The sequence below is a fragment of the Papio anubis genome, chromosome 13 (assembly GCF_008728515.1).
Source record: "Papio anubis isolate 15944 chromosome 13, Panubis1.0, whole genome shotgun sequence".
Taxonomy (NCBI): domain Eukaryota; kingdom Metazoa; phylum Chordata; class Mammalia; order Primates; family Cercopithecidae; genus Papio; species Papio anubis.
In genome coordinates, this window is record NC_044988.1 from 44,000,826 (window position 1) to 44,025,221 (window position 24,396).

At 39.7% G+C, this 24,396-nt stretch overlaps 1 protein-coding gene and 1 non-coding gene across 16 annotated transcripts in view; one reads left to right on the forward strand and one right to left on the reverse strand.

The window, feature by feature from the left end:
* FREM1 (FRAS1 related extracellular matrix 1) overlaps positions 1–24,396 on the reverse strand; it is a 175,383-nt gene that overhangs the window by 104,443 nt on the left and 46,544 nt on the right. For all 15 annotated transcript variants that reach the window (XM_031654249.1, XM_031654248.1, XM_031654247.1 and 12 more), the window contains 8 exons: positions 23,632–23,726; positions 21,304–21,602; positions 19,670–19,866; positions 13,378–13,701; positions 10,737–10,845; positions 8,010–8,141; positions 4,343–4,687; positions 3,474–3,616 (listed from right to left, as the gene is read on the reverse strand). In XM_031654249.1, the coding sequence (XP_031510109.1) occupies positions 3,474–3,616; positions 4,343–4,687; positions 8,010–8,141; positions 10,737–10,845; positions 13,378–13,701; positions 19,670–19,866; positions 21,304–21,602; positions 23,632–23,726 (1,644 nt within the window). The remainder of the gene's footprint in view (positions 1–3,473; positions 3,617–4,342; positions 4,688–8,009; positions 8,142–10,736; positions 10,846–13,377; positions 13,702–19,669; positions 19,867–21,303; positions 21,603–23,631; positions 23,727–24,396) is intronic.
* LOC116270201 lies at positions 12,516–12,622 on the forward strand. The gene has a single exon (XR_004178116.1). It is a non-coding gene; the product is annotated as a U6 spliceosomal RNA (small nuclear RNA).

The following is a 24,396-nucleotide window of genomic DNA, read 5'->3' on the forward strand; positions in this document are numbered from 1 at the left end:
GTGATCCAGATAGCACTTTACTAATAATAGCCATGGTTATTATTCCCAATGTTCAGAGAAAAAACCTGAGCCCCAAAGGGGTTAAGTGATTTGCCCCAGGGGGCACAGCTTGTAGGTGGCTGAGCTGAAGTTCTAGCCTTTTTTATGTCATAGAAAAAGCTTAACCATATTTTAGTTTTGCTTTGTGTGTCAATTTCAAAAGGAATTCTCATCATTTTCAAATTGCGTATTCTGAATGCCATTGTTGTAGACAGAATTGACATTGCTCATCTGTGCTTCCATTATGTCAGAAAAAATCAAAACCATGGAATCTTCTGATCACAAAAGCAAGTAATCATCTTATCTGGACTTCTAGTTGAGCAGCTGAAAGTTACTAATTTTGTTGAATATTTAAAATCTATTTTTATTTGTAGGACATGACTAGATACTTGTCCAAATTGAGAATGTAAACATCAAATAGATCAGATAATCATTTGAGCTCCTCAAATATTGGAGTTTCACTGATAATATAGGAGCTTTAAATATAAAAATGCTTGCTAGCGCGCGCGCGCACACACACACACACACAATACTTGTTTCATTGGCATGCACGCACTCATTTCTAAAAACTCTGAAGAATAAAGCTTTACACTTATTACCTCCCCATCTCACTCCCTCCCTAGTCTCTATCAAATATTTGGGTTTTATCTCCTCCCAGTTTCAGTAAAAGTTGAAAGAACCAGAACTCATTTTGTGATCAATAAGCAGTTCGTCAGGGTCTACACTGAGTCAGACACCTAGGTCTAGAAACATTGAAATGAATAATTCTGGGTCCCTGCTATCAAGGAGATCAGAGTTGATCCAATAAAAGAAATCGTGGTCTTACTTTATAGAAAGTTCAACAACAAAGATACATGCAAACAGATGCCAGAGCATATAAAAGGATAAGCTGATCCAGCTTGAGGGTTTGTGGAATGGGGTCGTCAGAGGATTCTTGGAACAGGTGATGTTAGAGCTGAGAGCAAGTCCATAGTCTGGAGAGGAACTAAGACAAAGCTACCACCAACCAGAAGAGGGAGAATGGGAAAAACAGATGCTAGATTAATTTCACTAAGAATACTGCTATTATATTAATGAGCTTTAATTCATCGTAACTATAAGGATTTGGTTAATCACCTCTATTTGTAAAAGGCCACGGGAGGGGTTCTGAGGATAATCTAGTCCAGAAAAGACGAAGGTTGAGCTGAAGCAATGGCAATGCGGTGGGGAAGTAGAGATAGATCAGAGAAACTCATCAAGCAGATTTAGTAAACCTGCTGACTGATTGGTTGTGCTGACATTAGAGAAAGGAGTCAGGGATGACTTCAGAGATTCCAGCTAGTTATTTTGTGCAAGTTTTTAGGGACACATGCTAAATGTATTTTGGTCATAATGAATTTAAAATGCTGATGATACATACACGTAAAGATGTCAGGTAGAGAAGTAGACACAAGTCTGAACTGGATAAATATTTAGGGGCCAAAGATACAGGCTAATGAAGAGAGCAAATTTGTAGATCTCCCTCTGCCCCACTCTCTTTCTCCTTCTGACATAAATTAAGAAGATGAAAGCAGAGAAAAACATAAGCATCTTTAGAAACCTATCCAACACAGGGAATAAACTTGTAACTAGATCTACAGTTTAGTTCGACCAATTTGCCCAGATTCAGAAATAATTATGTTGCACTAAAGTTTTCATTACAGAGAAATCTGACATCTATATTTGTGTATATGAAGAACATGATTTATAAAATATATAACAACAAAAGAATAAAAAAGTCCAGAAATTTTCATTTTTAAAAAGGCCCCTAGGCTGCTAAAAGTGATATGGTATCCTTATCAGAAACATAACTCAGATTGGATACACAGAAGATTTAGAAGTAAATCCTATTAACTGTTACCATTTTGAACTATCAAATCAACTAAGGTTTCAAACAAAAATTTAATCTAGAAATGACATATAATACATTGATAAAAAGAGGGAGGTGTTATTTGAAAAGGAACTGACCTGTTAGTCAAAGAGCAGATGAACCGAGTTTTCTCATTCATTCTCTATTCCTTCTTAATAGGGATCACCTACTGCCTTCCATTTCTGAGCTCTCTGAAATCATTCTTTCTGATCATCTCCTTCTGTTACACTCTTCTTAGCCACAGATGAATAGCTCAATCATCTATGCATTAGCTAACGTCAGTGTCTGTGACATTATGGGAAGGCATTTTGTGACAAATAGGACACTTGCTTTAAGCAGTCATTCTAGAACAGGTTGGAGATTTGCTTGGATCCATACACAGGCTATCTTCCAAGATAACAGGTACAAAATGCCTAGCAAAAAGTACTGTACAGAGTAGGTGTATTAGCCTGTTCTCACACTGCTAATAAAGACATACCCGAGACCAGGCAATTTACAAAAGAAGGAGATTTAATGGACGTATAGTTCCACATGGCTGGGGAGGTCTCACAATCACGGCAAAAGGGATCAAGTCGCGTCTTACGTGGACGACAGCAGACAAAGAGAGAGAGCACGTTTGCACAGGGGGAACACCTGTTTTTAAAACCATCAGATCTCGTGAGACTTACTATCACGAGAACAGCACAGCAAAACCCGCCCCCATGATTCAATTACCTCCCACAGGTTCCTCCTATGACACGTGGGAATTGTGGGAGTTACAATTCAAGATAAGATTTGGGTGGGGACACAGCCAAACCATATCAGTAGGTGATTACTTAATTTCAGCTGTCGTTTTTTAAAATCTCTATTATCAATCAGCCTCTCCTTTCAAGGAATCTATTATAGTTGTCCAGACACTACCCTGACTCCACTTTCTGTAATTTCTATATGGCAATGTTTGCTTAAACTTATTTCTACATTCTACACATTTAAATTATATCCTCTAGTGGTAGTAAGAGACTCTTCGATCTTTAAAGACAACAATAAATAATAGCTAATGTATTTATTGAGTGTTTCCCATGTACCAAAATGTTCTCAGTACTTCATATGTATTATCTCACCTTCACAATAACTCTAAAGGAAGGTTCTATTATTATCAGTTTTACAGACGAGGAAACTGGGGCATGGGCTGACCAGTCAGTCAGTGTCAAGATCAAGAGGGAAACTCAGGCAGCCTCACTCTGGAGCCTATAATTTAATCATCACATACAGAATAAATGTTTTCTTGAGTGTCTGGAGACAAGCAAATTTTGTGAGCTGCTCTACATAAAAGGGTCCCATAGCTGAATGAGCTGGAAACACTGAATACATACATATATATAAAACTCTTTCAAAAAGGAAACATCTGAGTAGTCCTATTGCAAAGAAGTCTGCTTAATTTTGTTTAATCGATTGTTTTTCAATTTTTAAACCTTGAAACCTGTTTTCATGTGGTTTCTAACCACATCTCCTAGAATTGATACCTGTGCACAAGACTTTGGGAAAGTGTTCAGAAACGGTCTCTTACCTGTGGCACTGAAAGATTTGGAGGTTCATGGCTGTCCCACAGGACAAATTGAAAAGAATCTTCAAAGATTTCTCCACCAAAGTGACGATAATAAATGATTCCATTAAACAAATCCCTCTGAAGGAAGCCAGGGACAGGATAGCCTATCGGGTTCATAAAACATCACATACTTTTGTACAAGCCTATCAAATATCGAGGGACAATGATATTGGACTTATCTTCAAAAGTCTTATCTGTCTAGTATATTATATGTCCCCAAGGAATCTGCATTAAATGCTTTCATCAAAGATAAATAATAAAGCAGAAAAATAATAAATAATAAAGCAGGAAAACTAAACTTGCTACATCTGTCTTGATATATGGAAAAATTAGCATTTGAAAAATATTTTCAAGAAACTTACTCTTATTTCAAATATACAAAGTAACACTAACTACTTATTTGATCCCTATTTTGTCAAACTCTGGATCTACCCACTTTAAGTAGTAGTTACAAAATGATTCTAACAAAATGTAAACAAATGTTATTCATGAAATTATCAATAATCTAGAATATTCCAAAAATCTCCTTTTAGACTAATTTGTTCTATCACCTTGCTTGGCTGACTTAATTTTTCATACAGTAATGGTTACTTTGAGGCTCAGCTCTGGAAATCTGTAGATGCACAACCTTGGATAGATCACATTAACTTTCCTAAATCTCAGGCTTCCTCATTATAAAACGGGAATAAAAATACTATCTTACTTCAGAAAATTGATGTTCACCTTAGCACAAACTCTGACACAATGTCAGCAAACCCAGAAGGGTGCATAGTAGGTTCTCCACGGAAGAGTGAATTGCATTCAAATGATCTTGACTACCCAGAACTTACCTATCAGTCCTGGCCCTGGCTTCTTCATGATCTCTCCAGCCTGCGGAGGTTTCGTGATATTGAAGAAGATGTAGTCATCACTGCCGTCCGTATCTGAAGCTCGCAGCATGGATCCCTGGATCAGGATAGTCTGCCCCTCTTCCAGTTCAATCACAACGTTGGTTATGAGGAACGGGGGACTATCATCTTTGGGCAAGATGTTGATGGGGAATTTGTGACGGATGCTGTGATGACCATCAAATATCCGGAAGACCACGAAGTCTTTGGTGGAATCGCTGTCATCATGATGATAGCGAACAACTCCAGCCTGGAGATCAGCCACGGTGAAGAGAAATCCTTTGCCCCCTGAGGGAGAGAGCAGAGATGGAGCAGATTGAGCAAGGGAGTGCAGAAGCAGCAGCTGTGGGGAAAGCATCAATACAACAGAGGCTGCTAAGGAAAGTGTGCAGCCCGTATTTCCCTCACCTGGAAAAACTACAGATTGTTAGTGGGTTCTGGGACAACACATCTAGTTTTGAATACCGGCTCCAACATTCATCAGTTGTGCAGATTTGAGCAAGGTATTTAATTTATAAAACTTATCTATAAAACATGGATAATACTACTGTGATGGTTTTAACTTTTTCCATCAACTTAACTGGGCTAAGGAATGCCCAGACAACTGGTAAAATATTACTGCTGGGTGGTTCTGTGAAGAGGGTGTTTCTTGAAGTGATCAGCATTCGAATCAGTAGACTGAGAAAAGATCACGCTCATCACTGTGGACAGGCATCACCCAATCCATTGAGGGACTAAGTAGAACAAAAAGGAAGAGGAAAGGGGAATGCTCTCTTTCTTCTGGAGCTGAGACTTCCTTCCATCTTCTTCCCTCTGACACTGGAGCTCCTGGCTCTTGGGCCTTTGAACTCTGGAACATAAACCAGCCACCCTCTAACACCCCCATTTGTCCCTCCACCCTTCACCTTCCCTACCACACTCACCCCTCTCCACTCCCCTTGCCCAGCTTCTCAAGCCTTTGGCTTTGGACTGGGAGTTACACCATCAGCTTCCCTGGTTCTCGGGCCTTCAGACTAATACCCACGACTTCATGGGCTTTCCTGGTTCTCCAATGGCCTAACATGGAACCTCTCAGCCTCCACAATTACATAAGCCAATTCCCATAATAAATCACCTCATAGATAGGTAGGTAGGTAGGCAGGTAGGTAGACAGATAGATACATAGATACATAGATAGACATTCTGTTGGCTTAATTTCTCTAGCGAACCCTTACTAATACAAATACTTACCTCATAATCCACAGCAAGAATGAGAGAACTTAAGCAACAGTAAGCCTACAATAAATGTTGGTTATTCTTCAGCTAATTGCTACCATCCTACATGGCAGCAGTTCTTAGAGGAGTGGTCTCAAACCAGCAACCTCAGTACTATCTAGAAAGTTTTAGAAATGTAAATTCTCAGGACTTACCCTGGACCTGCTGAATCAGAAATTCAGGGGTGGGTGGGAGGGAGGCAACAACCAGTGTTATCAAGCCTATTTGAAAATTACTGGCTCAAAGACCAAGAGCTAGAGCTCTGATATCTAACAGACTGGGTTCAAATCCCAGTTCTGTCATTTTCTAGGTGTGTTACCTTAGATAAGTCAGTTGTTCTAAGTCTCAGGTTACCCATTTGTAAAATGGGAATAATAATAGTATCTAATACCATAAAGTTGATATGAGATAAACAAGATAAAGCATACAGAATGCTTTGCACAGTATCTGTCACAAAGTAAATGCTTAATAAATGGTTATACTATTTTCTATCTCCTCTGAACCCAGACCATCAATGCATTATGTTCTCCCACTCTTCATTTCATCTGTATAGTATTAATAAATATTGCTTTCTTTTCTTCAGAGACTTACAATTCTTTTTGTTTTCTTGTTTTGTTTGGTTTTGTTTTGTTTTGTTTTTGAGACAGAGTCTCCCTCTGTCTCCCAGGTTGGAGTGCAGTGGCGCGATCTCAGCTCATTGCAACCTCCACCTCCTGGGTTCAAACGATTCTCTTGCCTCAGCCTCCAGAGTAGCTGGGACTCAGGCACACACCACCACACCGGGCTATTTTTGTGTTTTTAGCAGAGATGGGGTTTCACCATGTTGGCCAGGCTGGTCTCGAACTCCTGAGCTCAAGTGATCTGCCCGTCTCAGCCTCCCGAAATGCTGGGATTACAGCCATGAGCCACTGTGCCCAGCCAAAGACTTACAATTCTTAATGGCAGGTGCACCTCAGTACTCTCTTCACACCATGTGGCTGTGTTAAAGACCTTAGAGGAATAAACTATTTAACACTTTCTTGCCCAAGAGCCACTTTATGCTTCTTCCTCACTACCAGAATCCTAGTTGTATTTGGCATAGCAATACAGTCATTTAAAAATACTCAGACTTCTCGACTCGCTTGCACTGAGGAGTTGTATGTGACATAGTTTGATAAAGAAATCTAAGTGGAAATTGTTGTATTGTGCTCCTAGGAAAACTTGTTAAATAGAGCAAACTTAGATGCCATAACTTCTTTCATTGTTCCTTCTGTGTCTTCCAGCCTCAAAGACATGAAGAAAATAACTAATTTTCAAGCCACTACACTTGGATTTCTCTTACGTACAACTGAACATCCAACCTGACTGGTATACCCAGATTTAAACTGGCTTCCCACTGTCCTGGGATTAAGTAGTACGATTTATCACACATTTATTATTTTGTTTTTGATTCCAGAATTCCCTGATCACTTTCCCTGAGAGTTATCTTTCTGCTTTACAGTTAGGGAAACTAAGAAGATAACTGAATTAAATCCTCTGAGCTCATTATAAGGAATGACTTATTTTATCATAAAGTGTAAATATTACTTTTATTAGGATTATTACCTTGTTAACTATCATCCCATAGAATTATAAATTTATTTCTTTTAAACCATGACAACTACTACTAATAACATAACATCATTATTACTGAAGTATTCATTAAGCATTAATTTTTCTTTTCTTTCTTTTTTTTTTCTTGAGATGGAATCTTGCCTTGTCACCCAGGCTGGAGTGCAGCGGCGTGATCTTGGCTCACTGCAACCTCTGCTGCCCAGGTTCAAGCAATTCTCCTGTCTCAGCCTCCCAAGTAGCTGGGACTACAGATGCCTACCACCATGCCCGGCCAATTTTTGTATTTTTAGTAGAGACGGGCATTTACCATATTGGTCAGACTGGTCTCGAACTCCTGACCTCAGATGATCCACTCGCCTCAGTCTCCCAAAATGTGGGGATTACAGGCATGAGCCGCTGCACTTGGCCTAATTTTTCAATATACTTGTTTGAAGCAGAGAAAGAAAAAACATTTTGTCCTCCAACTGGGAAAAAAATAACTAGTTAAGGAGTATACTTAGAAGGAGTCCTACATGGCATCTAGAAAGCAAAACTGAGGTTTAAACAATGAGCCATGCACAAGGTACTGTTCATAAATGGTTAGACATTGATCAGAGCACTTGAACACAAAAGTCAATGGTTTCAAGATCTCCAGATTTTCTGCATTTGACAATTTCATTGAGAAATGGGGCCCAAGAGATGCTACATATATCTGTTAAATACGTGTACTTCTGAAGAAAATACTTTTGGATTCTTTGCTAGGTTACCAAGTTGGATCATTCACCTCTTAAAGTCAGCCATCCATGCTGCAGGCCACCAACAGTGACTAGCCGGACAGCACCAATGTCGTCATTGTCGACGACCTGAAATTGTTCCCAAGTGATGGCTCGAGACTGCCCCTCAAGGAGATTCAGACCTGTGAAAGAAAGGAGAAAAGGGTTTTGGCATGATAGACTGGATAAAGAAAATGTGCACATTGGACCATGGAATACTATGCAGCGTAAAAAAATAGTGAGTTCATGCCCTTTGCGGGGGACATGGATGAAGCTGGAAACCATCCTCCTCAGCAAACTAACACGGGAACAGTAAACCAAACACCACATGTTCTCACTCATAAGTGGGAGCTGAACAATGAGAACACATGGACACAGGGAGAGGAACATCAGACACTGGGACCTGTTCTGGGGTATGGGGGAAAGGGGAGTATGGGAGTATGGGGGAAAGGGGAGAGAGAGCATTAGGATAAATACCTAATGCATGTGGAGCTTAAAACCTAGATGACAGGTTGATAGATGTAGCAAATCACCATGGCACGTGTGCACCTAGGTAACAAACCTGCACATTCATCACACGTATCCCAGAACTTAAATTAAAAAAAAAAAAAAAGATAAGAAAAGGGTACTGGCAAGTTCTGTGACATGCCAACGTGCCTGCTTAAGAAAAGATGAATGAATTTCCACTCATGAAACCATGTGAATATTGCATCTTTAAAAGCTTTTCAAGAAACTGGAATGTAGCTTTTATTTTTAGTACTACTTTTATTCTTAGTACTATTGACTCCAATATTACAACAGATTACAGAGAGTCCTGAAAGGGAGCAGAGCAAGCTGGTCGAATTGCAAGGTAGCATGCTGCTGGACCTATCTTATGCTTCTCTTACATCTGCCAGCTTCACCCACCACTCCGGCCTCGACCAACTGACAGTTCTCTAGCTGCAGCCGCCCCATGAGGATTCCCAGTTTCCAAAATTGTAAAGCCCTCCTGCCACCACTGCCTCATCTTCTGATGCAGCCGGCTACCTCCACTGCCCTCTGGTGGCGGCAGGACCAACCTTGTGGCTTATCAGGCCCTGCACCAGGGGACCCAGGGAATACGTTCTATGGCTGCTAAGAAGGGCCAGATAACACCCTCTGGGCATGTGGGGAGTTAACAGCCACTGAAGTAAACTTTAACCCATTAAAGACAGGAAATGGGAAAGAACTGACCATTAATAGATTGTTGACCTTTTCCCCACCCCACTTCCAACTCTTCCCAGACACAGCGGTTGCATCTTCTCCCTGGAGACATCAACACTACAGAGCAATCTGCTTTATCTTACTGTAAAGCTGTGACCAGCTCAGCTATGCCACCTTTTTATTTGCTTCTCCCCTTACTCTTGCTTTCAGTATAGGGTTAGTACATCTGATCTGCCTTGGGGTCTGTTTTCTAGGGAAATTGGGCTAATACATATGTAAAGGAGAGGGAGAGAGAAAAGGAAGGAAGGAAGGAAGGAAGGAAGGAAGGAAGGAAGGAAGGAAGGAAGGGAGGGAGGGAGGGAGGGAGGAGGGGTGCATAAGAAGAATCTCTGTGACTGGCAATACAATAAGGGTTTGGAAGCCAGGAGTGCACAGGACAAGGCATCACGGAACACAGCAGAGGAACAATCGAGAAGCCTAGAAATATATACAGCAAAATATTAACATTGGTTATATCTTCATGGTGAAATAATAAATAATTTTAAATGTAATATATTCTCCAAATTTCAACGATGGCACAGATCAAGTTCCTAATAAGCAAACGTTTATTTTAAAAAGGATTCTGATGTTCAAAGCAGCCAAAATGACATTGAACAAACCTGGGTGTCACCAATCACACGTACACGTACAGACAATTCCATCTCTACACTCAAGCAGGAGTCCACGCAACATGTGACTATTCCTAAACTTTAGGTTACTGATTCCGTCTTTTCTCTCATTACCCCCCTGACAGAGATCAAATAGGATGTAGAGCCAGAATTATAAATCAAGGCTGCTCACCTGATGTTCTCTATCTCTACTGAAACTCACATACATACAAACACATACCTATGTGTACACACACAAGGCAGCTTGTTTAAGCTGCCACCTGAGGATTTAAATCAGACACAGACATTTTTCCCTTAATACAGTCTACCATCACTGCTTTTAAGTATGTTTCAAATGGTATTGATAGGATCAGTGAGAAAGGAAAAGATCTCCATTTACATTCCACATTTACATCTGGTCAACATATATACATCACATAAGTCCACTCAGAATTAAATATGGCATAGAAAGCCATATTTTAAAGCAGTTAAAGCTCTTATTTATGTTTTTCAGTTTCCATGTAGCCCAACATAAAAATATGGATTATAAAAGTTAAACCTTTCTCCAGTCCCTTGTAACAATCTGAGTTGGAGATTTCAGTCCCACTACAGCTCAATATCACAAATAGTTACTTTTTTGCTTCATTCAGTTGAAAAGTGTCCCTTTGTCTTATCTCCAGCAGAAGAAAGAACTTGGCCGCAGGACACAGAAATCCTGGATTTAAATTTCTCACGCTGCCAGGAGGAATAAAAAAACAACAACAAAAGCTACAATCTGATGCCCTTCATCTGTCTGGGTTTCAGTTGCCTCATGTATGACATAGGAATAAAACTACCTTTCTTTCCTGACCCATCTTTCTTGTATTCCCTTCAGGGCTATGTTGCTTTATGCCTCATATTGAGCTTTACCTGTATTCCAGGATACACGGGGGGCATTTGTGTCTGCTGTTCTGATGGAGATGTGGACTGTCATAGGTGCACTCCTTTCAAAGAAGAAGTCGTATACCTCCAATTCTACCTATAAACAAACAGAGGCAAATGAACCACATACTGAAGCATTAGAGGGTAAAATAGCATTAATTCTGGGGTACAGCCACACACAGAGGCAAACGGGGATTCAGTTTCTGTGGATCCCACATCTCATTTTAGACAACCTGATTTGACTTTTTCAGGTTCTAGATCTTGCTCCTTACTTTAACAGTATTTTTAAATTTTCTTCTACATAAAAGAAGTTATTAATCTAAAAATGGTAACATGCTGGAGATGTGTCTCTGCACTTGCTCAGGTGACCAACTCCTTTCCACATTCAGTCACTTAAATCTCTCTCAAAGGTGGAGGATCTAGAGAAGTGGTTTTCAACTAGGGGTGATGCTTTCCCCCCTAGAGGACTTTTGGGAATGTCTGGAGGCATTTTTGGTTTCAGAAGTGGGTGTGTGGGAGAATGCTACTGTCATCGCATGGGTAGAGGCCGGGATACTAACATCCTACTGCACACAGGACAACCTCCCAAACAAAGAATTATCTAATACAAAATGGCAATTGTCATACTGCTACTATCAAGAAACCCTGATCTAGAGACAACTATTTCACTAGACATATTTTTAAATATCTCTACTTTATTTGCTTTCATGAAATTCATAACTAATAAGTAGGGGCTACGTGACAAGTTTTGGTCTTTATTATGTGCTGTGTATGTATTCACCAGATGTTGACAGAGAAGAATAAGGTATCACACAGAAATGCAAGGCATACTCCCTACTTTTGAAGAACATGTGGTCCATGGGAGAGGATAAGAGAAATAATCAAACAGCACTATATCAGCAAACACTGAATGACAAAAGAAACTGATTCAAGGCTGCCAGAGCAACAGACTGAACATGAAACTACATGGGCAAGATGTGTTTTTCTTTGGAGGGGTAAAATGTAAATATCCACTCGGTTAGGCCCCTGGCCCAGGGCTTCCAGTCCACACAACCTGAAAACTGTGTGATCTCCACTGAAAAAATTGTGAGTTACCATCTAACGAAAATAATCACACATTCACACAGGCTCTGCTTTAAGAGTACATTATACAATGCCAGAAACTACACACATGAAGCAGCCAGAAAAGTAGTGCTCTACTTGTGAGCTCGAAGTAAGACTGAATGTGCAATGAGAAATTGCTTCCTAACAGGGAAGGCATGTAGAGGCCACAGACTCTGATGAGAGGGGGAAATAAAAGCAGAAGGCAAAGCATAGCATTTATAGCCTGAAGTCCTTTGTCTCCCCTTGAGGCTACATGCTGAAAATGCCTAAATTACAATAGAGATAACCCCAGGGATACTCATTTTCCTTAATAAACCTGAACTCAAGTCTGTATCCGTCTGCTCATTTAAAATTTCCATCCTATTTGAATCAAGTTGCTGGGAGGTCTTTAAGCATGTGAAGCATTATTATGTGGAAGACTTTAACCAGTTGTCCTCCCCTCCCACTAACTACAAAACCGGAGGAAAGAAGTTGAACCTGCAGCAAAAGGAATTTAGATAGAAGTAGGACCTTCCTGATGGACAGTGTTTCATTGTGAAATTAGTTATCAAATAAGACTATGGAATGCCCTATCCTGAGTCTGTGTTATTAATTAAAATTAAGGATTCCCATAAAAAGCTCTCACAAAAAAAAAAAAAAAGAATTTATTAATAAAAGAATTGTGTGCTCGCCTTGGCAGCACATATACCAAAATTGGAATGATACAGAGAAGATTAGCATAGCCCCTGCACAAGGATGACACACAAATTCGTGAAATGTTCCATATTTTGGGAGAACAACACACACTAGGGCCTGTCGGGGTCAGGGGTGGAAAGAGAGAGAACATTAGAAAAAATAGCTAATGCATGCTGGGCTTACTACGTGGGTGATGGGTTGATAGGTACACCAAACCACCATGGACATGTTTACCTATGTAACACACCTGCAATTCTGCACATGTACCCCAGAACTTAAAATAAAGAAACACATCAAAAAAAATTTTTGCTAAAAATAAAAGAATTGTATACAAAAGTCATCTCTAACTTCAATGGTCTCTGTGATTCAGGAAGGCTGGCAAAGGCTGCTGCAGTTCTCAAGCTGGTGAGCCCTGGGTCAAATGCGGCCCTCAGAAATATTTGGTAGCTAACACAATACGTTTCACTACAATTTTTAATTGTTTTCTATATTCAAGAATTTAAGCATTTTACCAAAAAGTATCATTTTCCAATTTCTCTTGGCACATGAGTGCCACAGCAACAGTGGGCACACTTGTATCCTTGCAGGGCAGCGGTGGGCGCGAGCTGAGTGGCAGCTGCTTCCTGAGGGGCTGGCTCTTTCTTCAGTTTGCCACAGTGCCCCTCAGTGGGGTTTGCTCATTGACCCCGCCTGCCTGGCTCCTCTGGGCAGTTAGCTTGCATCCTGATTTATAGTGATTGATTCTTTTCTGAGGCAATGAAGGTACGAAGGAACCTGAGGGTTTAGGGTAGGGGGTTCTTAAATAACCCTGTGACTTCTCTAGGCTGGAAGCTTTGTCTCTCCTTCTTACCTCATCATGTCTCCTCTCAGAATGACTGCAGTTTGGTGGCTGATAGGCGATCTGCAAGTCACTGAGATCTTTCCAGGTGAATGAGGAGATTGGTCTGGTGTGATCCAACAGGTGAGTCACATAGCCCTGGAGCGGGGCTTTAGTAATGTTGAACACCAGCAAGTGTTTAGGGGTCTCATCTTCTTCACAGTCCAGAACTGATGTAGTCAAGGAGGTCAGGATGAACTGATCCACTTCCAGAATAAACATGGCCATGAATGCAGCCTTTGGAATCTGATTCGGAATTCCAGCTCGGATATAGACAGGCAGCCACGCACTCTCTGACTTTTGAAGGACAGAGAAAATATAAAGGAGGAAATAATATGATTGAGGTGATATAATACAGGGCTAATAGCCTAATATTTAATACAGCCACAGCCTAGCATCTAGCGGTGACCTGAAGCTGGCTGCATACTGGAATCACCTGGGGAGATTTAAACACATGCTGGTACCTAGGATCCATCTCCAGAGGTTCTTGTTTAATTGTTCCAAAAAGGGGACCAGAAAACCAGTATTTCTCGAGCTCCCTGGTGACTCTTACATGCAGCCAGGTGAAGAAGGGAGCACCTATTTTGGCATCAGAAGGAACTGTGTTTATCATTCTATCTCCAACACTTTTAATTTGTGTGACTTTAGACAAGTTACTTAACTCTTCATTCTCATTTTCTTTCCAGCTGTAAATGAAAATATTAATACTAGACTCCCAAGTATCAAGTGAGGACAAACGAAATAGCCAAAGTAGGCACTTAGCAGTCTGGCACCCATCAACAACCTTCTGCAGCCACCTTCCTCACCTCCTGTCATGTAGTTTTAAAGGGGGCAGGAGAAGGATGAAGGAAATATGTCTTTATGATTTGGTTCTCATGCAAATGAAGAATAGTTGCTTGGTTGTCTGGTTAGTTAAGACCCTGGATCTCCAAGCAAGGGTTGGGCATTGGGGATTGCAAGTGAGCACTGAGGCTGGGCATGCATCCTCCAAAATGAGAGCACTATGAGCAAGAGACCCTCCAAAGAAACCAAGAAACTGTGCCACAAGATCTAAGATCTCAACAAGTGCTATGGGCAGAAAGAATCCTCACAGGGCGAGGTGTGGTAGCTCATGCCTGCAATCCCAGCATTCTGGGAGGCCAAGACAGGAGGAACGCTTGATGCCAGGAGTTTGAGACCAGCCTGGGCAACACAGCGAGACTCTATCTCTACAAAAAAAGTAAAAATAATAAAATTAGTCAGGCATGGTGGTGCACACCTATAGTCAATTACTCAATTGGCTGAAGCAAGAAGATCACTTAAGCCCAGGAGATTGAAGTTATGGTGAGCTCTGATCATGCCACAGCACTTCAGCCTGAGCAACAGAGTGAGACTTTGTAAAGAAAAGAACCCTCATAGCAGTAGATGCTAGTTCTCATAGGATTTGATCTATCCCATTGCTGAGAGAACCAGGCTCTCAGCATTAGTCCCATACTGCTAAACACTGGCCATTGGGCTAGGAGTTGTAATCTGTGTATAACAGAATGCTAAAATTCCAATAAAAGATATTAGATTTGCAACTGAATGTAAGACAGGTAGTAAAATATGCAGAATTTACACAGCAAGTTGTCTGGAACTAGTTCCAGACTCCAGAACTTTCTTGCTCATATAAGAATATAAAAAGACTGAGAAAGGTAAGAAAAAGATTGATTAGGAGACAGGAGTGCTTTGCTGTGTTGTGCTCAGTCACTTTCCTGACCTTTAACACCGCACGTTGGCATGGAGCAGGAAAAGCAGAGCAATGCCATATCTCCTGTCCCTTAAAATGTGTTTCTTGCAGTTGAAACACACACAGAGAACTGATACAGCGCTCATATCTGAGGAAGTTAAGTGGCTGGGAGCAGAAAAATAATGATGGCTGTGCCAGAATCAGTCTGTTCTTGTTTGTGGCAGCAAGGGACATGTAAATGTTCCCAGATACGGGCCAAGTGGGCAGAGGGCTGGTCTGAGGTCTCCTGGACCCTGAACTTCAGAGAGTACTCTTGAGAGGACAAAAATCCAGTAGGAAAATGCTGGAGATGGAATCAAATCCTAGGAGCTGCAGGAGAAATCGCAAGTGATCACTCAGGCTAGAAATACATCCTCTTAAGAGAGCAATGAGTGATAGACCAATGGGGTTCTCCAGAGAAACCATGAATTTGTCCCTAAGACAAAGATGCAGCTTGAGACATCTACCAGGTTCAGACAGCATGAAATCATATGTCATCAGTGCCTGATCAAATAAGATCCCTCTCTCCCACTCCCTGAAACCACCCCTGCTACCAGCCTGAAAATTAAGAAACTAACCAGCAATGCGCAGAGAAGAGAGAATTGCAAGAGAGGAACAGAGGAGAAGACAATTAACCCCCTCCCTTCCCACCGCATGGTTGATGAAGGCAGGTAAACAATATACTGAGATGTCCCAGGGTTTAGAGTATCTACTCTTCCTGTGTCACTGGGAAAAAATATTATTTGAAGATGCATAATTAGAAAACTCAAGAGGGGTAAATTGTGATTTAGAAGGACTGGTGCTTCACGCTAAGACCAATTGAGTCTAGAGTTAAGTCTAAATAAGTACGTTATTTTAAACATGTTAGTAAAGTGGATACAAATGATGAAAGAGCTTACTGCTTATAATAAAGTATAACAATCATATGCTAGAACTGAAATTGCAAATTATATAAACAAAGCAATTGCCACGAGAAAGGATCACTTGGATCCATTATCATCATACATAGGAAGGAGCCAAGACAGCTCACTTCATTTTTTGACTGTATATATTACAAATATAGGCTTAAGAATATTTTTAAGTTTAGAATTAAATCCAAATAAAACATAAAGTGTGATAAGGAATTGTCAAATAAATAAAGATAAAGGCAAAGAAAACATGATCTATTTCGCAAGACAAATTTTTTTAATTCGCAAGAAAGCATAAAACATGAGAGAAAGAAGTGTATCTGTTACTCCCACAAATATAAAGTTTATATTGCCTTATTCAAGACAAATATTCTGAAATTCAATAAAAATGTCCAATTATATGTACCTTACAAGAAAGGCACTTAAAATAAAATTACATAGAAAGATGAAAAAGAAAAGGGTAATACAAATTGATCATTAATGGAGAAAGCAGAGAGACCACATAATTTCAAAGATGAATTCAATGTGGGCAGTTGATATTAATAAAAAATATAAGACAAAGATTCTTATAAATAACATTATATTTCATATTGTTCTTCTCAAACCAGTGGGGAATAGAGCAAAAATAAGAATAATAATTACAGAAAAAGAAAGAACAAAATTATCATCATTAGTGAAAGATATAATTATGGTCTTTAAAAGCCCAGATAATTGAGAATTTCTTAAAATAATTGAATTCAGGAAAGAAGCCAGATAAAAGAAAATTATTCCAAAAATAGCTTTTCTGTTTATCATCAATAACCAATGAGAAGATATAATGGGAGAAAAATATTCTATTCACAATAGGTTCACAAAAACAAAGTGCCTAGGACTGGACTTAATAAGTATGCTCAACTTATGTGAAGGAAACTATGAACTTTACAGAAATATATAAAAGAAGCTTTGTCCAAATGAAGTGAGATACTTCATTTCTGGATGAAAAGATTCAATATGGTAAATGTTCCATTATTCTAATTTTCCCCAAATGATTTATAGTTCTAACTGGATACTGATAAAAATCCTTGGGGCTTTTTTTTTTGAAACTAACATAAACGATTTAATTATAGTTATTTGGAACTAAGTCTAGGTGAGAATGACTATAAAAATTTTGAAGAGAAGTGATAAGGAAGAACTTGCTTGTAAGATAATTATAGGCCTGTTATGTTTAGAATAATATGAGACTGACAAAGAATAAGTAGGCAAATCTAAGAAATAAAAGAGCTAGCCTTGAAATTGTATATGTTATATCCTTCTATACAACAGAAGATCATCTAAAATCAATCGGGAAACAAGTTAATTGTTCAATGAATAGTGTTGAAAATTGGGGCTATTTGGAAAAAACTGTTCCTTGTATTTCATCATATAATAAAATTTTATTTCAGGTAGATTAAAAAGGCAAATGTAAGGAAGAAGATCTTTAAAAATCTAGAAGAAATTATGAATGAAGGGTCATTTGGTCACTTGATGAGAATTGACTGTACAACCACAAAAACAACAAAAGAACAAGATATAAAATTTCACATATAGTATAAAGGTGATTCCATAAAACAAAACCAACTCTGGCATGCACTCGTGCACATGTGTGTGTATGTAAAAATAGTAGCAATAAAGCTATATTTATTTTCTTATCTTGCTTTCTGTGTTTTTTTAATATTCTCTGCAGTGAGCCTATTACTTTTATATTCATAAATGAATCTGTTTTATAACATGCCAAATAAGCTATGGAATAGGTTAATGATAAACAAAGCAAGAAGGTAAAGGGATAAACTCCCAATAAAATAGATTTTAAAATATAAACAAACAAAGCCCTATTCAATATAGTAAGAAAAAAATGAGAAAATTCAGTGAAAAAGAAAAATGGCTTCAATTTTTTCAATGGATATAAGAAATCTTTAAAAATGAAAGGAGTTTTGTGTTAAAACAAACAGAGGCCGGGCGCGGTGGCTCAAGCCTGTAATCCCAGCACTTTGGGAGGCCGAGACGGGCGGATCACGAGGTCAGGAGATCGAGACCATCCTGGCTAACCCGGTGAAACCCTGTCTCCACTAAAAAAATGCAAAAAACTAGCCGGGCGAGGTGGCGGGCGCCTGTAGTCCCAGCTACTCGGGAGGCTGAGGCAGGAGAATGGCGTAAACCCGGGAGGCAGAGCTTGCAGTGAGCTGAGATCCGGCCACTGCACTCCAGCCTGGGCGACAGAGCGAGACTCCGTCTCAAAAAAAAAAAAAAAAAAAAAACAAACAGAAAGCATCTACTAGTTGTCTACAGACCTAGTGTTTAGGTCTGTTTGAACAAGGTATGTCACGGCTCGGAGCCACCACTATAAAAAGGAAGCTTGAGCTAAACCCAGCCTGGGTTTGCAAACCTGGCTAATGAGTTTTTTACCAGGTGACTTTTAAAACCAGCAATATGCATAGTGCCACTATGTGCCAGGTTTTATGTCAAGCACGTAATAAGCATTTTCTCATTTAATCCTCTCAGTTACTCTAAGAAATAGGTACTATTAACCCACTTTAAGTTGAAGAAAATGAGACCAAAAGTCACACAGCTAGTTCAGTGGATGTTTGAACCCAGGCAATCTGGGCCCAGTGTTCATGCTCTTAACTATCAGTTGGACTCAGAAATTTATCCTTGAAAAGCTACCCAAGTGATTTATCTGATCAATTTGACTAGTCTGTCTCAGAGTTTTTTTTCCAGATCTTAATTCTATGATTTTGTTTTATCATTTCTTTAGGATTTCTTGTCATATCAATTCCTTGGGGTAATAATGTTCAATATTTGACTGGGCCCCTTCGGAGAAATCCCAGTGAGAAGCCAGATTGTGAAAGATAGAAGTATTTCCAAACATCATCTTGGATCATCTTTCCTCAGCACAAAATCTCAGCTGTTTCAGCAGGTACACAGTTTCCCCGGTTTCTCCAGTAAACAAATTATAGAGTTCATGAATCAGCAGCACTGCATGTTCAATATTTTGAATAAATGGAATCCACTTTCTGTCATTATTTCAATACATAAGGATCAATAGGAGGAAAGACAAGAGAATTAAAAGAGATTGGAAGATGCAGGAGGTCTTTGGGAGCCTGTCTCCTTGATGAGCCAGCCCTTCATTCCAAAGCCTGGAAGAGTGACCAATCTGTGACAAATATAAACATGGGACTGAGATTCTCCTCCCCCCTAGTTTGCTGTGACCTTGCAGAGTGGACCCCCTGATTTCAAGAGGGACAAAAGGAAGCATGAAAGAGAAGGTGTTACAAAAAGGTCAAATGACAAGCTGAAGAGTATTGGAGGTAAAGGAGGAAGAAAGTTAGCACGTAACTGGCCCCAGTGCTTCCCAAGTTGCCGTAGTGATGGTGGACCTAGAAGAGAACCAAAGAAGGGAAATTTTATACAAAAGCTACTGTTTTAAGCACTTACTAGCAGAACCAACAAGCCTGCAGCTCCAATGAGTCACTGGCAGTTTCACCCCCAAAAGCACAGCAACTCTCCCTGGCATGGGGCCAGCATGAGTAGCCCCGTGTAACTGGCTCTCTTACTGTGAATCCTGGAGGCATCCACACGTAACCGCAAACTCTACCTTGTACACGATTTTACTCCTGGTATCTGTGAGGTCCAGTTGGATGGAGATATAATCAATGTTGGGTGAAGGGGGATCCAGATGCTGATAACGAAGGCCCATCAGCAGGAACTCCTCACAGCTCACTTTGAGGCTTCCTATTTTCTTTAATCCTGGGGTACAACTTCCACCTGGACACTTCAGTTTTGCTCCCAGTGCTAGAATGTACAGCATTGGATTAAGATAGTCACTTAAACACAACAATTGTAAAATTTAAAAACCAGTACTCCGTCCCATGAATACTTATTCCCTCTCACTACCTCAAGAACACTCGTGTACCCTCCAATCATTCAATGAGTGGGTTGTCATTATTCTGAAAGCTTGTAGTTTCCTTTACTGAAAAATGGTTGAACAGTAGTCTCATCATGTTCTCACCCACCAAAAGTTAAACTGAGAGAAAAAATAAAAAAATATGTTGTCTGAGGTTTGAACATCTCTGACAAATAGACCAGTGACTCACTGCAGGCCTTCCACAGTGTAGCTCCAGTCTTTCCTTTACAGCATCAGCGTCCATGTCTCTATCACACAATCTCTACTGGTCTGTCTACTCAATGAAATCCCCTCCCCATGTGGCTATCACACACTCAAACTCTGCATATCCTTCTAAGTCCACCTGATCTTTTTACTAAGCCTTCCCTTAAACATTCTTTGACCACCTGAACCAACATGTTCTTTCTCACTGAAAACCATAATTGTCTCTCTAACAGTCTTCACATCTCTAACCAACTGTATTTTCACTCTTGTTTGGTATATAATACTCATAACCCACTTTTAAATTTAAAAAAAAAATTGTAGAGATGGGGTCTTGCTAGGTTGCCCAGGCTGGTCTTGAAACTCTGGCCTCAAGCAGTGTTCCTGCCTCAGCCTCCCAAAGTGCTGGGATTATAGGTGTGAGCCACCATGCCCAGACATCCACTTTTTTTTTTTTTTTGAGTCTCATTTCTCTGACATACAAAATAGAACAAATGTGCCTTTAACTGTCATTCTGTCCAAATTCAAAGTATTACTACTATTGCTATGATTATCCCTTATATTTCTTGGTTTCTCATGGTTTCTAGAGAGAACGGGAGGTGCCCAAAATAGACTGATTGAGTGAATAGCAGAAGGAATGTTATCCATCAACTCTTCCTAATCTCATCTATCACTTCTACCCACTAGCTTTATTTCAGACTTGCCCATAATCCAATAATACTCCATCAATGTACCAACTACTACTGTTGCTATTACTAATAACAGCTGACAATTAATGAGTACCTACTGTGAACCAGACAGTGTTAAGCACTGTGTTTATGTATAACCTCATTTACTCTTATCCTTACCCAACCCTACAGGGCAGCTATTATCCTTTCTCATTGTAGAGAGGCCTTAGACAGGTTAATAACTAAAATTACACAGAAAATAAAGAGCACAGGAAGTTCTCAAAACCAGGTCTTTCTGATTGTAAAGTCTGTGCCCTTAACCACTAACCCACACTGTTCAGCCAGCTAAAATGTATACTAGTTAACTAGAACTCTTAATCATGGTGGAAGGTGAGCATGCGTGGATATTTTTGTCAGTTTTAGTAATACCCAGATAAGCATTAAAAGACATCATACGGGCTGGGAAAAAACTGTGTGGCTGATCTCCACGAGGTTCTTCTGGTCGAGGCTCCCCCAAAACCATCTGGCCATGGGCTGGCAGCTGAGTTCTCGCAGTGTCCAGGCTGACCGTGCATTCCAGGCTAGCCATCCTATCATAATCGAATCTGAGCAGATTTTTATCAATCGCTTGGGACAGGCCATTGAATTCAGGCACTTCCAGCACATTGTTACTCATACGGATGATGTTACAGTCTGGTTCCAGGAGATAGACCCGCAGGATAAAGGTTTCTATGAAGGTATCTGTTTCAGTAAATCTGTGGAGAACACAGGGCAAAAGTAATATTAATTGGTGCTCAGGTATTTCTGATAGTTATTTTTGTAGTTATTTTAAAATGTGCCATTGAATTGTTACTGACTGTAGTAACCCTGTTGTGCTATCAATTACTAGGTCTTACCCATTCTTTCTAACTACTGTTTGTACCCATTAACCATCCCCACGTTCCCTGCAACTCCCCACTACCCTTCCCACCCCTTCCATGCAAGCTCTTTGAAGTTATTTGTTTTTTAACTCTAAAGTCTTAGAAAGATCAAATGGCCCTGTATGCTGATTTCATATCTTCCTAAGGAATCCTTGGGTGCCACTTCATTTTCTGAACACAGCAGTTTGTTTGTGTCTCTCTTTCGGCACTTGTTCTGCATCATAATTACCTGCTCATCTTTTGCCTTAGACTACAGGCACTAAAATAATCTGAGTATTCTCATCCTTTTGTTTCTTATGCTCAGTGTACAGCCTGACCTGTAATAGGTGGTCATAAATGTTTGTAGAAAGCTTCACTGTTCCAATGTCGTCTACAAAACTCTTTTACATTAGTCTAGTGCTTAAAGGAAATTCACACCAATGTATTTTAACCAAATATTCTTAAAAGCAATAAAAACCAAGGAAAAAACCATAAAAGGCCTACTCCAAATACACGAGTTCTCAGTTACTTTTATGAAGTCAGATATACCATAATCATGAGCTTAAATTTAAAATTAATTTTCATTGGGATATAATTCATATACCACAAAATTCATTTTTTAAAAATATACAGCTCAGTTTTTTAGTGTAGTCCCACAGTTGTACAACCATCATGACTACCTAATTCCAGAACACTTTCATCACCCCCAAAAGAGACGCATTTCCCTTCCCCAGCCTCTGGCAACCACTAATCTACTTTCTGTCTCTATGAATTTGCCAGTTCTAAATATTTCATATAAAAGGAACAATACAATATGTGGTCTTTTGTGCCTGGCTTCTTTTACTTGGTATGTTTTCAAGGTTCATCCATGCTGTAGCCTTTATCAGTGCTACATTCTTTTTTTATGGCTGAATGATATTCCATTCTATGAATATACCACATTCTGCTTATCCATTCATCAGTTGGATTTATTCCATTTTTTGGCTGTTATGAAGAATGTTGCAGTGAACTTCATGCGCAAGCTCTTGTGTAAAACATAAGTTTTTATTTTTCTTGTGTATATACATAGGAGTAGAACTGCTGTCTCCTATGGTCATTCCATGTTTAACTTCATAGTTGATTTTTAAAGAATTTTAGGCTGGGCATGGTGGCTCATCCCTGTAATCCCAGCACTTTGGGAGGCGGAGACAGGCAGATTATGAGGTCAAGAGATCAAGACTATCCTGGCTAACATGGTGAAACCTCGTCTCTACTAAAAATACAACAAATTAGCCAGGCGTGGTGGCGGGTGCCTGTAGTCCCAGCTACTCAGGAGGCTGAGGCAGGAGAATCGCTTGAACCCGGAAGGCAGAGGTTGCACTGAGCCAAGATTGCACCACTGCACTCCAGCCTGGACGACAGAGTGAGATTCCATCTCAAAAAAAAAAAAAAAAAAAAAAATTTAAGTATTTAATATGTTTAAAAATAGAAGATACTGCACTTTCTATAACTAAGCAGCTGGTAACAAACAAGAAGAATTTCATTCATTTTTGGAATATGTTTTCCCCCCATTCTCATTAAGAATTTGTAGTTTATAATTTCCATTTTCCACCATAAGTGGTGGGTCGGAACCCCATAGATACCTATATAAGGACACTAGAGGGAAACGGGATAGGGCTAAAAATTTGCCACAGAGGAATCCTAGGGAAGATGACACAAGAGGAAATAAGTGAAAGCTGACTACAAATCTTGCCTTATCCACTCAGGCTTCCAGTTTCTGTTGATTACTTGCTTGTCTGGAATCTATTAACTCCCCTCATGACAATACATATCCACAAGAAAAGCCCTCAGAAGTACATAGAATGGTCACTTGACAGCAAATGGCCAATCTTCCCGTGCCACTTACCTGTAAAGTCTGAGCTTCACTGTGTCTTCATCAAGAATTGGACAACCATTGTGAACATACTTGACTTCATTGGGAAGGAAATGGCAGTCAAAGACCTAGTTCACATGAAGAATTGGATAAATATCTATGAGAAAATTGGTACAAGATTTAAGATTTTGCCAGGAGAGTACTGCCTGGAGAAAATATGGTCTGTCAGTAACGTGTGTATGTGTGTGTGTGCGTGTGTCTTCACCACCACCACCTCTACCCTACCCCCATATCCAGTCGCCATCCTACTTAAACAGCTGTCTCTTGTTTTGAGAATATCTAAATTGTGAAAACCAAAGCAGATCAAGAAAATTAGTTACAGGATGATTACCTCTCTAAATAAGTGTCTTTTTACCATCTAGAGTGCCTTTAAAACATGGTTTCATTTTTCAAAATTTTATTTACCCCCTTCAAGGGTTCACAGCAATTGAGTTAGAGAGTTCTTTCTGTATGTCTGCATGAAAAGGCATGCTTCAACCCACCCACAGACACATTGTATTCTTTCTGTATATCTCTGTTCTCCTTTTATTTCTTTTTTTTCCGAATAGTATTCTCATATTCAAAGATGAAGTCACTGACTATGGACACCATTGTGGTTAATCAGAGTCCAACATGACCCAGAGTTGTGTCTTATATACTTGCAAAAGACTGCTTTCATTAGTTAAGCAATAGCAGAAATGGCAGATGAGACAAATAGAAATCTAAAAGCAATTTCCTCTTTTCAAATAAAATTATAAT